The sequence below is a fragment of the Toxotes jaculatrix genome, chromosome 11, assembly GCF_017976425.1.
Source record: "Toxotes jaculatrix isolate fToxJac2 chromosome 11, fToxJac2.pri, whole genome shotgun sequence".
In the NCBI taxonomy this organism is placed as follows: domain Eukaryota; kingdom Metazoa; phylum Chordata; class Actinopteri; family Toxotidae; genus Toxotes; species Toxotes jaculatrix.
The window spans coordinates 9,363,276-9,380,976 of NC_054404.1; the positions used below are offsets into that span (position 1 = coordinate 9,363,276).

Sequence of the window (17,701 nt, forward strand, 5' to 3'; positions counted from 1 at the left end):
AGACGTCATATCCCAGTTGCCGTGTAAAGGAAGAATTGTGGTTATGGTGGTGCAATTGTGCATTGTACGTTAAAGCGTTCATGGGACAGCTTTGTCGGCTGCTCGGTCCACCGCTTTGGTCCAGACTGAAATACATGACTGTAAATCATGAATATGATGTGTTTTCACATTTTTCCTTTTTTTTTCTCACTAATGTAGAAATTTTAAGACTGCCTATAAAAATCATAATGACTGCCAGCTGGTTCCCACTGGCACCTCATTGCAGTGCCTCGACAAAGGTGTACACATTTTTTCACTGCTTTTTCCATCTTTTCTTCATACACCTTTGAGAAAAAGATTTCTAAAAGGTTTGCTGAGCAAGCTGCTCATCGAGGTTCCTGGATATGAAATTGATTGGCCACTAATATAGGCCTGAAATTTATTGTGTAGCGTTAACCCAGTGCACTATGACATTACATATATTAAAAGAGCATGAGGTGGAAACAGGATGGCAGATTAGAGACCACAGAAGAAGAAAGAATAAACCATGGCTGAGTTATACAATTTTAATGTACACTGTGTTGGCCCTGGCCTCACATGAGCTTCAGCAGTCAAAGAAGACATTGAAGTGCGAGTTTTCCTGAATCTCCTGAGAGTGTCTTGGCTCCACAACGGAGTATTCAGCATGCTTTTTCCAAATCAAGCGCTTAATGTCCCATAGCCTGTCAGATTGTGACAAATTCTGCTATGAACTAGCATTAGTAGCAGGTGCTGCTTTATAATGGTATTTCAGAGTTAAATGCATATACCTAGTTTTCAAGGTTAAAAAAGGAAATGTCACCTTAATAATTCTGAGCAGCATCCTCCAACCAGAGTATCATATCGTGGCAACAGAAATAGATCCACTGAGAAGTCCAAACATCAGTATGCTTTCTTATGAATGATAGATATTACATGTTTGAGAAGACAGTGATATAATTACTTAGTTACTGTAGCTAACAGTACAGTCTGTTACATCTAATAAGACATTTAAGAGCTCTGAGACTGCTTTAAACCATACTTAAAATTATTTTGCTCTCAGTGAAGTGTGAATGTAATTTATTATTTGTATGAGGTGTTTAAAGTCAGGAGGTCAGCAGGGAGATTTTATGCTTATGCTTTATTTTAAATATTCAGTAACATTTTGTATTAATGTTGGTACTGAAATGTATTTGTGTAGTTTAATACAACTGATGCTTGATCGGTTCTTGCAGAGGAAAATCTGCCTTCAGGTCACATCTCGCTACATTTTTATGTCTCTGGTTGGAAATGGATGATAGCTTCCCCTGCGCAGTTTGGTTTGAATTAATGATAAAGATGAGTGAAGAGGGTGCAGGTTTGCCACAAGGATAAGACACATTTCTGTGGTTGGTGTTTCAATTTCTGATGTCAGTTTTCTTTGAAGCTCGTTTTCAGGTTTCCGTGTGTGAGCCAAGGTGAGGGAGATGTTAAAGTGAAGCAGAACAGATTCATTTTGGGGTGCTGTGAGTCTTGGGATTTGAGAGACGTATATCTCACTGAGGTTTTTTTTTTTTTTTTTCGCTGAGAGTTTCTATAGCTGTCTCACAGTTAATACACAGTCATGTGCTGACTTGCATCATCTCTGTTCCCAAGCAAAAAAAAAAAGCAAAGCAGATCGATGCTGAATAATGCATGTCAGTGCCCAAAATATTAACATTACCCTCAAGGTTCAACCAGCATGTTGTGCTTTCTGAATGTTAGCATTGCATCATGCATGGATGGGATGATCTCCTTTCGGCACTCGCAACTCAAGTGATGCGCTGTAATTTAATTCACTGGGAACATTTATGTCAAGCAGGTGCTGGAGGTTGAAGTCATCATGCTGTTGTTAGTATTTCATTAATCAGAAAGAAAAGCAGGGGTGTGGAATGAATGATGCAATAGCTGGTGGGGATGGTAAGACAAATTATACCACAGCAGTTTCAAATAGGTCTCTACGGCAAATCCTCTCTCATATGAGGGTCAGATGATGTCATATACTAATTAAGATATATCAATAGTGCATAGTAAGTGGCCTGAATAATGTCTCATAATGAGTTATCAAGGACTTTTAATGCCTTGTGTCTGGTGACACTTGCGACCTTTTCAGGGCCAGCAACTAAAATTGATTTGTTACCAAATGCTTTTATCTGCAACACAACAACCCGTAACAACCCTTATTCCCTCTGATCTGAAAAAAAGTGAAATGTCATATTTATCACTTATTAAAAATGCATAACATTATACCTTCTTAAATAAACTAATGATCAGTAATCACACTGCTAATGGTTAGAGCATAGTGTCCTGCCTTCAAATGCAATAAAATGTCTGCTACTGCTTGTTTTTCTTAGCATACACTTAAGCTGTGTTATCAATTCCCTCTGTTGGTCAGAGGGCCACACTGCAATACTGTATCAACAGAAAGGACTCAGTTCTGTTATATTTTTCTTTTTACCACTTCCTTCCTGTTTTTCTTTATAAATACATTCAATCCATTTGACATATTTTTACATTTCAATTCTATTTTTCCATTTCCTAGATATATGCGGTATATACTGTAGCTGCCTGTATACACTGTAGATGACAGATATGTAGTGGCCTGTGCAGTGACCCATGCGCACAGCATGCCTTGCAGCATAGTAGGATGGGTCTGTGTGAGTGATTGTGACTTGCCCAGTGGGGCAGAGGGGAAACAGGTGCCGACCCTGTCAGCTTGTTAACACTGGGGAGAGAATTGGCTCCTCCAACAGAGTGTGGCACATATGCAACACATAGCCTTTGGCTTTGGAACGTATGTGCAGGCATGCATACATGTAAAGTGAGAAAAGGCCCTGTGTGTGTATTTTGCACACAGCTATGATTATGGGACATTCAGTAAGTGAAATGAGTATTTGATTTGTATGTGTAATCCTTATTTGGGTGAAAAATAGACATCACATTGGACTGTGAACATGAAATAGATTAAATAAAGGGAATAAAAGTAGCATTTTGAGTGTGCAGATGCGTTGCACTGCAGCGAGAGACTGTGTAATGTTCAAAACACAGAGCCCCTAATTTGTTGTCTTTATAATACTTTTTAAATTTTGACATAAATTTTGTTTTCAGCACATTGTTAGAGCGTTATTATTTAGCTCCATTTTCTACAAAAGCTTTGGGAGATATAGTTATGTGAAACCCCCGAGGGTTATGTGCAAGAAATTCTCTCAAACATCACAAATTAGGCCCCTAGATGACCCATTTCTAGAAGAAATAAATTGACACAATGAATTATTCCATCCAGTCTTGTGGCCTCTATAACAAGAAGGGGACTTAGAACAGAGGATAAATTAGGACACTCAATTCTTGCTTCTCTCATTTATTCCATCAAAGCCATTTAGGCAGATCTGCCCCGTTTGCCGAATTTATTCTGTGATTTCTTACCCTCTCATTTAGAGGACGGGGGAGAAAAGAAGAAATGGATGTGAGTTTGGAGAAATTGGCTGCTACATTTTGGAGATAATAAGACACAAGGATAATGTGTCAGAATCGATTTAATTCTGCTGTAGTTGTAAGGAAGTTGACGTATTCTTTTCCTTTTGGAAAGACACTCACAGAGCTCTGCCCCAAATAAATCACTAATAGCTCCCAGCTATAAAGTAAAAGGGAAGAGTGAGAATGTGGTTTAGAGTAAAATGATGGTTCACTGCAGAGGGAGGGAAAGGGAGAGAGAGTGTAACGGAGGGAGAAAAGGGAAGAAGCTGCAGTAAAAAGAAAACAACACCATCTGGTCTTCTTCATAAAGCCAACAGTATAACCTATATACATATGCTAATTTTTACACAACGCTCTGTTTGAGCCTGTTTATCAATATCACTATTCCCCTGAAAAAACCTAGTTATATTGCCCACTATATTTAAAAACAGGTACCAACATTGTGGATCAGTGTGTATGTCTTATTGTCACTGAGCAGGATGCTTCGCCAGGCTTCACCGTGCAGTACATCAAAGACATCACAGCAAAGTGGGAAGGCTTCTAACAAATTCTGCTTGAGCTCAACTCCACTGTCAAATCCACAGGGTCCACAAGGGATGTGGTTAGTGTCACCTGTGGGTTAAAACCTCCTCCCTGGTTTGATGTCTGAATATTAGGTTATTTGATATGCTGCTGCTCTTTCAAGTCAGTCTGACAGGACAAGGCTGCAAGCAGATTTCCCATAAGGACTTTAACTGCTCTGCAGAGAGACATACAGACATCACTCTCAAGCCCCATCAAAGCCGAGCTCTCCTTTCTGCCCTCTGTGTGCTTCACCAGCCTGCAGACACATTTCATATTGGTTTGGCGCCTTCTAGTGGAATTTGTGACATATTGCAGGTTTTCATTTGGTTTTCTGTTAAAAGTGTTTTGTTGTTGTTTTTTTTCCCCCACAGTGACAATGGTGTTGTTTCTGATTGGGATCTCTATCGCTGTGAACAATTCATCACATGAGAACCAAACTGCAGGTAAGTCGTATCAATCTTCTCTACTAATTCTTGCCAAGAAAACAAATGAGCACATTTCCTAACTATTCCTTAAAATATCATATATCAAGAGTTTGTTTGAATGTATTCCTCAATAAAACTAACATGATCTACTCTGTCTTTGGTCCAGAAAACCCCACTCATCAGGGTGCTCATGTGCTACCATCAACACTGGTCATATCCCTGCTTCTTATCATCGTCGTCCTGCTGACAATCTACTGTCTGAGGTGAATAAACCTGCACGTAAACAGTCACTTACTGTGTTTGCCTGTCTTTGAGTGAACATCTCTCTCTCTCCCTCTTAGTATGTGCCTGAGCATGAGTGTGTGTTGGGTCATGGCACCGGGGTGGGGGGTGGGTTGGAAACAGGCGGTGAGCAGTGGCTTGTGGGTAAACAGCTGCACCAGTAAGACAGCAAACAAAAACAGCAAGACCAGGTCAGGCCACAAGCACTCATTCACTGACCAGCCAGCTCAGACCTCTTTCTGACGACAACATGAGGAGGAACAGCTTTGCCTCTCTCAGATGGTTGATATTGGTTTTGGTATTTGTTCTTTAACCTACCTTATGTGCTTTACAGCTCTGATATAGGGATTGGGGTCAGCTCATTTTTGCTTTTTCAGTAGAGATATCTGCCCTTTATCTTCTCTGACGGTTTTGCTTTCTTCTCTTTCTGTCATTAATGTAGGTTCAAAAACCACAGAAAAGCTCTAGTTACCTCGGTGGATAAAAAGATTCCGAATGGCTTCCTGGAGGAACAAGGTACCGTTGTGCTGTATTCAGTATAACTACCAGGGCATGAAAATGTAATGCAGTCTTTTACTTTTTATTTCTTTTTTATTTGATTTGTAGATTTACACTCTTTATGGACTAGGAAAGTTTCACGATCTGGAGTCCGAGGTAGCTGGAAAGGCTTTGGAAGGCTCTTAGCTTTCCTAGCACGTAGGGAGCCATATAAACTTTCACTTCATGTAAAAAATAAATAAATAAACGGAAAGGCCAAATTCTGAGTTAAGGCAGTTTTGTGTGGCAGGACCAGCACCATGTTTATGACTCAAGAAATCATTTCTGACATGTACCCGCAGAAGTAGGAAATCTTAATGGCCATCAGGCTTGTTTTTGCAGGTGCTATGAGAGCTTGTAATGTTCTCTTTTGGGAAACATTAGCAGCCTGACCGCCATATATTCCTTTAAACACAGGAGAGCAGACAGTGGTCCTTCTCCCCAGATCTCCCTCACCATCCAAGAGGTACTTCCCCATCCCTCTGGACTCACTGGAGGAGGAGTACCGGATACGCTCTGCAGACGACGGCAAGCTTTTCAGAGAAGAGTTCAATGTAAGCCTGAGTTTATTTGGTCGGCTATGCAATACAGTCTCTGACAAAGATCTGTGTCCCGCAAGCGTATAACAAGAAAAATAGTGATAAAATGTTATGTTAGTAGGCTGTGTACCCATGGTTTTATTTTTATCTCATGAGAATTGGGTTCTCTCTTTATAGTCGCTGCCTTGTTACTACCACCACGGGTCCTTTGAGGAGGCGAGCAGAGAGCACAACAGAGAGAAAAACAGATACCCAAACATTTTACCATGTGAGTGAGGATCTATATTCTGCAGCAGACAATATTAATATAACCTTTAGACTTGCGGTTTTATTGATCACTAAGTCTAAAGGAAAGGTGATGTGGGCTGAAATGAAAAATACGCACTTTTTATTTACAGGCTTTTGATCTTTTTTTTTTCTCTCTCTCTTCTCCTTTCCACAGATGATCATTCAAGAGTGGTCTTGAGTCATCTGGATGGACATCTGTGTTCTGATTACATAAATGCATCTTACATAGATGTGAGTTTAAATTCTTTTTCTTTCCTTGCAGATGAAGGTTCTTGAGAAATTATCATTAACACTGTGTTTTTCCACACAGGGTTTTAAAGAGAAGAACAAATTCATTGCAGCTCAAGGTAAATGTACAATTTAGCTTGGTTTAGTATTTTAAGCAAATTTGCACACGCATATAGTCAAGTTTATGATATATATTTTTAATATTTCTATTGATTCTGTTTCAGGCCCAAAGCCTGAGACAATGGCTGACTTCTGGCGGATGATTTGGGAGCAGAAAACAGCGACTATAGTAATGCTGACAAATCTTAAAGAAAGGAAAGAGGTTTGTTTCAGCGTATTCTCTGCCTCTGCACTGCATTTTTTTAATTCTACAAAGTAGGGTGTGTTATAGAATAAACCTGCACAATCTATATGGCTCCAATGCACCATTAGTAAAATCCTTTTGTATTCACATGACCCAAAGTCATGGGCAATAATTTATTTGACCCCTTTCCCAACTGAGAATCTATACAAAGTGTCACCCAGCAGATTACATAGCATCGCATTAAATTTAGCCTCAAAGGGATGATCAATTGAGAGCTCAAGAGCAGGTTTGATAGGGCAGAATGGAGGCATTGGGGATCAATGACGGAATAATTGTTGATAAGATCCTGAGAGGCTTCATGATAATTAGTCTGAGAATCTAGTTAATGAGTTGAAACGTCGCTGTGAAGATCTTATTGACTGACAGAGTCGCACAAAGTCGCTGTGATTGCCTTTGAATTGGACTGTGAAGTACACGTCAAATACACGTTTCTATATGTATACATACAAAATACACAATAGTTGAAGATTATACAACAATTTCATGCTTAAGTTACAGTGATAATGTAATGTTGCATGTGTTTTTTAGAGGCATAGATAGTCTAGTCCAACAAGAATAGCTTCTTTATTTTTGGGATCCTCTCACCAGGAAAAATGCTGCCAGTATTGGCCAGAAAAAGGCTGCTGGATGTACGGGAATGTCAGGGTGGCAACGGAGGACGTCACCGTGCTGGTGGACTACACCATCAGAAAATTCTGTGTTCAGTATGTAAGTAAAATATGTGAATCTACATACGTGTCAGAACATTATCGATATTAATGAGGGATGAGTTGAATCAGTCTCTTTTTAAAGTTTGCATTAATTTTAAACACATTACTGTGTTTGGCTCACCTCACAGCACATCAGTGAAAATGTAATTGTACTGTACAGTAGGAAACATTTATCTTAAATGACCTAAAATTAAGATAAATGTTGGATGCTGAAAATAATAGTGTGCTTTTTCAATATAGTCCTCAGTATAGTTTTTAATTGCTGTAAGCATCTGTAATGATAATAGCAAGACTGCTATTAAAAATTAAACATGAAACAAAGCTGCATTGAGATTGTGTAAAAATTAATGTTCCCCATGGGGAAGTTCTAACATTTCAGTAAACTGTAATAGGATACAAAATATAATAAATAAATGCAAACCAGAATATTAGAGGATACATGTAATAAACATAGCATGAAATTATCAATATGTTGGTATATTTAACATACAGTAAACACAGTACAAATCTGCAGTTATTCACATCAACTTGTCTTTAGATGTTTATACACATGCAGTGCCGGTATTTCTTTTCTTGTGTTTCTGACTGCTGAGTTGGGTGCCATCTCAGTGTACCGCAAAGCCCTCAGAGTGCAAAATTCACTTTGTTCCTTCCCCATTTGAAGCCAAAGAAGTGCAGATATCCTCTCTGACTCTGTGAAAACTGTGACTGTGCTGTAGCACTGCAGTACAAGCTGACAGACTGGGTGCTTTTACATTCAGCTCTCTGAACACAGAGCAGCCAAGTGTTCAAGAGAATGCGATTATGTTCTCCTGAGAGAGCATTCATGAGATATGAGAGTGAGGCAGAAGAAAACCAGTACACATGTTTAATAATTAGATCCCGCCACAAACAACAAAATGACAAAAAAATAAAAAAATAAAAAAACATTTTTCAGATTATTTTGAGGTTACTTTTCCAGTAGGTAACATTTTTAGTTGACTGGCTTTATGAAAACAGTTAGTCAGTTGAGTTATTTGTGTCTGCACAGTGAGCGTTATTCATGCACAGGTATAAACTTTGAGTGTTTCTGCTTCACAGCAGGGCAGCGATGGTCCCCGAGCTCCCCGCCTGGTCACCCAGCTCCACTTCACCAGCTGGCCAGACTTCGGGGTGCCATTCTCGCCCATAGGCATGCTGAAATTCCTGAAGAAGGTCAAGGCTGTCAATCCTTCCTATGCTGGACCCATTGTTGTGCACTGCAGGTAAAATGTGTTGCATGAAATATAAATATATAACGGCAGAAGAAGCCATATAGGTTTGAGTCTGAGTTCATTTCAGAATTGCCATGCGTCTGCAGAGCACACAGACGTGCAAAACGTTTTCTTTGTCATACTGGCTTCCATTTCTAAGAAAAAAAAAAACTCTTTTCAGATTATAAATATCCTGTTGTGCAGTAAATCTATGAGCAAAACTCAAATATGGTTTTTAAATAATCAACACTTCTAAACACCTTTAACAATACTCAAACAATAAACTCTTTTCTTTGTCTTGTTAGGTTAAAGGTTAAGGTGAGCTTCACTAAATTTAATAAATTTAAGTAATCTGTTGTAAGTAAAATGGATAAAAACTTGTTGTAGATGAATAAAAGCATCAGCAAATATAATTTCACATTCTGTAATGGCTTGTCTGGCGTGTGCATATGTTTGTCTGGCAAACCAGTGTAAAGCCTCACCAAAAGAAATCTGCAGCTGATTGTAGCAACTGCTGCAACAGGTGCTCAGGGAGAGGGACTGTTGTTCTTGAATGGGGCCCATTGAAGAGGCTTCAACACCCTGCTGTGGAATCCCAGCTCTGTGCTCCCAGAGGTGCCGTCTGCTCAAATGACTCTTGTAAATCTATTAGGAGTTTGTTTGGGCTTCAGAGGTGAAGCACTTTTACACATGCTTGGGGCTGTTCACAATTGACGTCTGTGTTCAGAATATAGTGAGAATATGGCAATGCATAACAAGACTGCGAAAACATTTTTCTATCATTATATTATATCTGTTATTCTTTATTGTGTGAGAAAAATCTATCTTCTCTGGTGTTCTTCAATTGCTGTGTATTGCGTTTGTACTATATAGAAACAGTGTCTAACAGAGTTCTTATTGGACACATTTTGTGTTTTAGCTACACTTGGCTGTTTGCTACAGAGAAGACCTTGTGTCTTCTTCTTGTTTTTGCTTCCGCAGTGCTGGGGTGGGGAGGACTGGGACATTCATTGTCATTGACAGCATGATCGACATGATGCACATGGAGCAGAGGGTGGATGTCTTTGGCTTTGTGAGCAGAATACGAGAACAGCGCTGTCAACTCATCCAGACAGATGTAAGTGTTGACCCTTTCCGACCTGTTGTGCCTGGGACTGACAGCTCAACTCGCTGCTCTAGTCGTGGCATAAACAAGCGAGGACATGGAAAACAACCATGTCTGTGATGCGAAAATAGTAGGAAATACTTTGGCACTATAGCAACTACTTCTACCCCTTCCTCTCCTTGACTTCCTCTGTCTTCCTCCTCAGATGCAGTACTCCTTTATCTACCAGGCTCTGTTGGAGTACTATCTGTATGGAGACACAGAGCTAGATGTGTGCTCTCTGGAGGGCCATCTGCAGAGGCTTCACAACACCAGGGCTCCCCACGACAGGCTGGGCCTGGAGGAGGAGTTCAGGGTACGAAGAAAGAAGCTCACTCTTAAACATTTCAGTCAGTAATGAATCGTCCCCATCACCCTGCGCCCTGCATGGGTATATTTTCATGGAAAACTTGCCCAGGGTGCCGCTCTTGGCAGTAGTAACATAAATAACAATGCTTTGTATCAGCTAAAACTTTATATGGCAGCACCATCTGCCACATTGAATTTATTGTAGCTTGGTGAAAATTTCTCATTTTTGCTGCAAAGAGTCCGTCACAATTCCCTACATACTGAATGGAATTATTCCCTGTTGCCTCTTCTTCTTTTTTCTTTTTACCAATAAGAAATGTTTTTGTCCAGCCTCTTTTTACTTGTTGTATTTAAAAAAAAAAAAAAAATCTGTCTTAGCATAACCAGCCTTAAAAATCACAGTGTTTATTAGCCTTGTACTGCCCTGCCCAGATGAAAATAAACTTTTTGATCATGTCAATCCACTCCATGTTTTTTCCCATCAGAAGCTGACCAATGTTCGCATAATGAAGGAGAACATGAGAACTGGGAACCTCCCTGCCAACATGAAGAAGAACCGTGTGCTTCAGATCATTCCTTGTAAGGATTACTCAGATACGCTGAACAGTTTCATAATACATCACATCCAAGTAACATCAAAGTATCACACTGCCGGTGGTTTTATAGATGCCGTACACAGATATCTGGCTAATCAGTTCATGTCTGTGTGATCAATGACATTTAAATAGGACTTGTATCTTGACTTAAAGTTGGGAGTTGAGAGGGAAAGCCAGGGTACAACTTTTTACAGTGAAAACTTATATAGGCTGCGGCCTTAATAACACAGCTTAAGTTTTAGTTGGCTGTTTTTTTCCCCATCAGCCTCTTCAAACTTTTATTTTATTAGGAATCACTTGTGGAAAGTTTCATTTTCTTTTTTTCTTTTTGCAGATGATTTCAACCGAGTAATACTCTCTGTGAAAAGAGGACAGGAGTTCACCGACTACATCAATGCCTCCTTTATTGATGTAAGCACTCCCTCACAACCTCCTGTATAGATTTCCCATAGAAGTATATATAAAGCTCATTGTTTCCTTTACAAACAATGCAAAATATTATGTTTGCTGCACTCTCAAGTGTTGTTTACCGGATGATCTGCCCTCCAGGGCTACAGGCAGAAGGACTATTTTATCGCAACCCAGGGCCCCCTGTCTCACACAGTGGAGGACTTCTGGAGGATGGTGTGGGAGTGGAGGTGCCATTCAATCGTTATGCTCACCGAACTCAAAGAGAGGGAGCAGGTACAGTATGGTGTTCTTGCAGAAGTGCAGGCTGGAAAGTGGAGTTGCACATTTAAAGAATCTTTTTTATTCCATTATTTCATTTTCTATTTTTTCCCTGACAGTCTGTGTATGTATTTAATGGTTTTATATTGTTTTTGTGGTGCACACTGCAAATATAAAAACAAAAATAGGGTATAAATCTTTCAAGTGTACACTAATTGTATTTCCATCTGACCCTGCCTGCCAGGAAAAGTGTTTCCAGTATTGGCCATCAGAGGGCAGTGTAACATTTGGAGATTATACTGTGGAGCTGACTGGCGATACATTGTGTGAAACCTTCACTCTCAAAGACATGGTCCTCACCTACAGACCAGTGCGTAATGTTTTATTTTGACATTTAAAAGCATAAAAATATAGATTTTAAATTAGCATATTTGCCTCCCTGTTTTCTTTCTGTTTTCGTCACATATGAAGCAGTTTGAATTTCATGGAATTTCAAAGTATCCCCCAATTTTAGCTGCAGCAAAATAATACTGTAGGTTCTCCACCTCTCCAGGAAAAGCAGTCACAACACGTCCGACACTTCCACTTCCACGGATGGCCTGAGATTGGAATACCAGCCGAGGGAAGAGGTATGATTGACATTATTGCCGCTGTGCAGAGGCAGCAGCAGCAGTCTGGAAACCGTCCCATAGTTGTGCACTGCAGGTGAGAAACTTCAGCTTCAGATGGACATTATATATACTATATTACATTATGTATGTGTCCAATCAATACAACCCCTTTCATTCTCACTTTGCTTTTATTACCTGATCACTGGAATCTCTCAAAGTGATATTGGAAGGAATTTTAGTTTTACGGATACGTTTTTCTTTCCTACAAATGTCTGTAACAATAAATTCTACATTTTGCCTCAGTAGACCTGGTGTTCTCTGCCTAAACCACTTATGTGATCCCTTATAAAGACTTAGCTGTGAAAGCTTTGATCAGAACCTAGCTTCAGGTGAAGTGATTCTAAAGCAGCATGCCCCTGTGGGATTGATCCAATCCACTGATTCACAGTCAATTAAAACCTCTCAAAGTGAAATCTCCTCTGACTCCCACTATGATTAATCTGATAAGATGAGCTAACGACAGGAAATGGTGTCATCACTCTCTTCTATTCCTTCATCACCACTTGTCTAAGAGGGGCTTTTTAAAGCTTTTTCTCTGCCCCTCGGGAATGGGGCTAACCCGTTGCAATCCCCAACGTCTCTCTACACTTCTCTTCCGAATCGCACATCGCTCTCGCTCCGCTCTCTGTCTTTCTCTCTCCATCCTACCATCATTGTAAACATTGACTCAGTCAAACACCGAGCTTCCAAACTGATTAGTGTTAGCGTTTGGATTAGCCTCTCTTTAAGTGAGGATGATTATTAGCACTATTACACAAAGGTCACCTTTTCTCTCGCAAACTTTTTCATTTAAATGGAAAAGGGATGTGCTGCTTGGATTACAAGAGATTCATTGCAGCACCATTGTTAAGAAATATAGTTAGAATTTCAAATGCAAATGCAGTTGTGTAACAAATCTCACCATTTTCGAAGGCCTTCCAGTGTGTGCAGTATGTGATGTGGTTGCTGATAGTTTTATCCCTCATGTTTCAGTGCTGGTGCGGGTCGGACTGGTACCTTCATTGCCCTCAGTAACATTCTGGAGAGGGTGAAAGCTGAAGGCCTCCTGGATGTTTTTCAGACAGTCAAGAGTTTACGCATGCAGAGACCACACATGGTTCAGACTGTGGTAGGTGGAAAACAAGATAATATCAAATCTGCTGTGCAGGAACTGTCAGCTTATTCAGGTTTGTGTTGTTTGGAACCATTTTTTGCACATATATGCACACTAACATTTCTCCTCTCGCTTTTCCTTCCAGGAGCAATATGACTTCTGCTACAGAGTGGTTCAGGATTTTGTTGACATTTTCTCAGACTACGCCAATTTTAAATAATACCTGTCAGATACTTTTCTGCATACTTTAGTCAAATAAACTTATGCAATTTTTTTCTGAATGTTGTTTTCTAAAGCAAGCTCTTTTTACATTTTACACAGATCTAGAAATTGTTGTATCATACTGTAATATACTTGAGAACATCTGTGGTCCAGGAGTCTCTTTCACTCTCTTTCAGGAATGTTTGATCTTCAAAAATCATCATGTAAAATACAGAAAATAATAATTTTATGTTGCAAATGCAACAATGCCAATAAAAGTGTTTAAGAGGAAATATTCAATATTCAATAATTCTGTAATTCTATACCAATTACATATTTATATATATATATATATATATATATATACACAGTGTGGCCCAAAAGTGTGAGACCACTTTCCCATTCAAGTGTGTGGGAAAGTGGTTGAACTGGGGAAAGATGAGTTGAAGTGGACCCCACTGTCTATAGTATGTATTACATGCAACCTGAAATGCATCACTAATGTGTTGAGAGTTTATACATTAGTTCATTGTTGCTGACCACAATGCCTTTGGTTACATTATTCTTGTATTTAATGCCCCCCATTCATTCATACATACATGTTTGATTGCTATGAGGAGAGTAAATTGTGTTTGATGCATAGGATAAAATAATTAATGCTTTTGCAAAAGAATCTCCAGTCTCTGACGTGTGTGAATATTTATGATTTACTTTTAGCTCAAATAAAAACATAAAACTAAAGATACATTTCATTCTGTTAGACGCCACAAATTACCTCACTTCTGTCTGTGAATAACTTAACAGCTGCTGCCTGTTGCAATTTTATTCAACTTCACCAACTTTCTTTTTTGCCTGTGGCAATATTACTTAGTGGATTGGCGCCTGACGCTGCAAAATGCAATTAGCCCACATTGGAACAGGCAGAAAATAATGTATTATTACATGAATCAAACTTATCATTCTTACAGTTTTTTTTGCAGTAAAGTATCACATCTTGCTTTCAAAAAAAAACAAAAAAAAAAACTTAACAAGCCAACTGCACTGCATGTTTGCATAAAGGAGTGCCATATTGATTAGAAAACAGTTCTAATCATGAAAAACTTGTCACCAAGTGACACAATTTTAATAAAGACAAGCCAGATGTTTATGTTTAATTTAGAAATAATAGATACGTTTTTAAAAGTGTATTGTTTTTGAATGGTGGTCTCACATATGGATCGTCATTTCATTGTTTGTACAAACACTTCTCAGAATATTATATAAGTTTAACAAATGTACCATAATTTTAGTTAGTTTGCAAATCAGTGTGTAAGAAATCAAGAAGAATAAATGTGTGGAAATTTGGGTTTAAATTAAGTAGTTGATAACTTATGCAGCCGAACCTTGTTCGTCCCCAGGGACTGAGATGAAAAATGTCTGGGACAGTGAAAAGCACTGATATCAAGAACCAGTGCTCAGCCAAAATATGAAATATGCATGCACAGGCATTTGGACATGTTTTTACTATGATAGTTAGTCTTAGTTTCATATTTAAACAAGGAAAATCCAACATTGCTGCAATATCAAAAGCATATATTTTTGCAAGGCTTCAGCTTACGTCTTTGTAGAACAGTAAGCTTGGAAGTCTTAAGTTTGGGTGAATAGCTTTCTACTGTGTTTATACTGCCATAATTATAAAGTCATAGGATGGGTTTATATAAGATACACTGGTCATTTTGGGTTATTTAGTGTACATAAATTCTTGTTGTGGTCATTAATTGTCACTAACATTTACTGCATTGTTGGCTTCTTTTTAATGTATTGTCATGCTGGGAGAATAAGACATAGGGATATTGACAGTGAGGCCTTGCAGCTGATGTAACATACAAGCATCTTATTTCAGTGATGTTTCTGCCTTTCGAATCTGTATGGATTTGAACTACTATTTGTTTGGTAAAAGCTAATACCAATAAATTATAGATGGAGAGAAACGCCAGATTTCATTCTTAATCTTGTCTTTTTGTCCACCTGCACACAGATGTATTCCATACAAAGATTATTTTTGACATGATGTTTCATGCTGTTTGAACCCTCATGGTGATGTCAGTATATTTGTGCACTTAGCCAGCTCCATTAGTGGCATTTTGTGTCCCATTAGTCAGTAAATGTGTCACACCTGCATTGTGGGGATTATAATCCTGACAGCAGATTTGTACACCTATAAAACCCCCCTCTGGCTAATGCACCACATGCTAACAAGGCAAATACAGAGGTGAGTCAGTCCTCAGTGAAGTTGGTTCGATATTCATTAAGTTAGAATTACTCTTCTTATTAATTACTGTCTAAAAAGTTCTTTACTAATGTTGGGTGATGCTTTGTAACCCCTGGTCTGCGAGCCGTGGAGCTGTGAGTGAGGAGACTGTGACATTACTGTTTTTATTACAAATTTGGCTTCCTCTTCAGCTCTAATGGAAGCAAGCAGCAGAGTGATGGTGCAGGTGTTGCTGTTGGCGTTGGTGGTTCAGGTCACCCTGACCCAGCACTGGTCCTATGGATGGCTACCAGGTGGAAAGAGAAGTGTGGGAGAGCTCGAGGCAACCATCAGGGTAAGTGATTTTTTATGTGGCTGAGTTTACAGTTTCAGGAAATGTGGTGTCTTTCTGAAATTCAAAACAAAATTAAACAAATACCTCTATATAAAATTGGTCAATTCAGCCTGACTTTGCCCTTCTTGATTTTTTACAGTGCTGTAAATGTAACATTGGATTCAGTTTTCATATCAGTCATGTTTCAGCTTCTAAAATCTCTTTTATTGTACTAAGATGATGGGCACAGGAGGAGTGGTGTCTCTTCCTGAAGAGGCGAGTGCCCAAACCCAAGAGAGGCTTAGACCATACAATGTAGTAAGTGCTTATTATACATAATTTATCACCAATGTCTACTTCAATTGTACAATATTAATGTACACTACACCAGTGTGTGCAACTGTTCTCCAAAGCAGCAATGACAATATACAAACTGCTCAATGACTGTTTTTATTTTGCCCCTTTTGCATGATTGAATATGTGCATGCTTAATTTTATATTTTTGAATGTTGGCAGATGTATTGCTTTGATATCATATATATGTATAAATGAAATTTTAAATAATTGTTAGATTAAATATTCAAGCGGCAGATCAAACTGTTAATTGAGATTTAATTTCCTCAGATTAATGATGATTCCAGTCATTTCGACCGGAAGAAAAGGTTCCCCAAAAATTGAAGAGCTGCAAAAATAAAATAAAAAAATAGAAAAAAAGGAAAAAGAAAAGGAAATAAACACAGACTGTATTTACATCATCATCATCAACAACAGGGATGGACTGCCCGAGTGCAGGATGCTGTCTTCAACAAATCATCACCTTTATTACACAGATATCAATTATATGTCTGTAACATTTAAATCAATGTAAAATTGTAATAAAGGTTTTGAAATCTGACGAAATTCTCAAATATTTTGTTCAGTCTGATTTTCAGAAAGCACAGTCTCCCCTTCTAAATCTGGTCATTAGAACTGAGATGATGCTTTTTAAGTGTAAAATACTTTTTAAAAGACTTTAAATAGATCAAATTGCCTTTGTAAAGCAGCCACGACCGACAAGCATGACAAACTTGTGACACAACAATCTTAGCATGACAACAGCTGGTGATTAAGCCAATTTATTAGAAATCAATGAGTTAATTGAATTTGTTACAGTTTTGGTAATTCCATTTTCTGCCACACCAGTCATAAGCATATGTGATGTGGAAAATTACACCAGCTGATTTTTGTGCTCGTACCTGAATGTTGATTAGCCCCCGAAATGAAAGACACTCATCTAAATATTTTCTGCTTGTGATGTCCACAGCAGCTTTCCGCTAATTTGGGATAACTGCAGTCATCCAAAACAGACAAAGTGCAGAACTTTTTTCCTCCCTCTCTGTACAGGAAATTGGTGTTCATTATAAAAATTGGAATTTCATATCAGGAAAGGAAAAGAATCAGCAGGGGGCATATGTTTTAAAGAGAACTCATTTTCTGGCAAAGCCCCACAGACAGAGCACCATACTAATCGCCTGGTGCATAAGGGGCTAGAATTCATGAACTGTGCTGACACCGGGGAGGCCCTGCATTGTTAGAGCGTGGTTGTAATGCACACCAATGAACCCAAACCCGCTGGCACAACTGGGAAAAGGTGAACATTATAAAAGCACATAGAATTAAAGAGAAATTAAACCACATTCCATTGCACTTCCAGAACAATGCTTGTTCATTTGTGATACTTCACATCATTGGTTTAATATTCATGGTTGTAATTTGCATAACACAATCATTTCCTTTGATGAGGAAAGACTTTTTTG

At 38.8% G+C, this 17,701-nt stretch overlaps 2 protein-coding genes across 5 annotated transcripts in view; both read left to right on the top strand.

The window, feature by feature from the left end:
* Positions 1-15,415, top strand: part of LOC121189818 (receptor-type tyrosine-protein phosphatase epsilon-like) — a 35,548-nt gene extending 20,133 nt beyond the window's left edge. For 2 of the 3 annotated variants that reach the window (XM_041050283.1, XM_041050282.1), the window contains exons 3-21: positions 4,425-4,496; positions 4,645-4,741; positions 5,203-5,276; positions 5,715-5,851; positions 6,014-6,104; positions 6,279-6,355; positions 6,435-6,471; positions 6,577-6,674; positions 7,305-7,424; positions 8,507-8,670; positions 9,640-9,775; positions 9,969-10,118; positions 10,597-10,690; positions 11,042-11,118; positions 11,257-11,391; positions 11,621-11,746; positions 11,930-12,081; positions 13,020-13,155; positions 13,286-15,415. In XM_041050283.1, the coding sequence (XP_040906217.1) occupies positions 4,430-4,496; positions 4,645-4,741; positions 5,203-5,276; positions 5,715-5,851; positions 6,014-6,104; positions 6,279-6,355; positions 6,435-6,471; positions 6,577-6,674; positions 7,305-7,424; positions 8,507-8,670; positions 9,640-9,775; positions 9,969-10,118; positions 10,597-10,690; positions 11,042-11,118; positions 11,257-11,391; positions 11,621-11,746; positions 11,930-12,081; positions 13,020-13,155; positions 13,286-13,360 (2,043 nt within the window). In that variant the 5' untranslated portion in view covers positions 4,425-4,429 and the 3' untranslated portion in view covers positions 13,361-15,415. The remainder of the gene's footprint in view (positions 1-4,424; positions 4,497-4,644; positions 4,742-5,202; positions 5,277-5,714; positions 5,852-6,013; positions 6,105-6,278; positions 6,356-6,434; positions 6,472-6,576; positions 6,675-7,304; positions 7,425-8,506; positions 8,671-9,639; positions 9,776-9,968; positions 10,119-10,596; positions 10,691-11,041; positions 11,119-11,256; positions 11,392-11,620; positions 11,747-11,929; positions 12,082-13,019; positions 13,156-13,285) is intronic. The other variant, XM_041050284.1, reaches the window with a different exon arrangement.
* gnrh3 (gonadotropin-releasing hormone 3) lies at positions 13,773-16,670 on the top strand. 2 transcript variants are annotated; one of them, XM_041050285.1, is made up of 4 exons: positions 13,773-13,808; positions 15,784-15,926; positions 16,143-16,223; positions 16,530-16,670. In XM_041050285.1, exons 2-4 carry the CDS (start codon positions 15,789-15,791, stop codon positions 16,581-16,583), a joined length of 273 nt encoding a protein of 90 aa, XP_040906219.1. In that variant the 5' UTR covers positions 13,773-13,808; positions 15,784-15,788; the 3' UTR covers positions 16,584-16,670. The 2 variants fall into 2 exon arrangements, with proteins under 2 accessions (XP_040906219.1, XP_040906220.1); XM_041050286.1 differs by lacking the exon at positions 13,773-13,808 and having other exon boundaries at positions 15,750-15,926.
* The last annotated feature ends 1,031 nt before the right edge of the window (positions 16,671-17,701 follow it).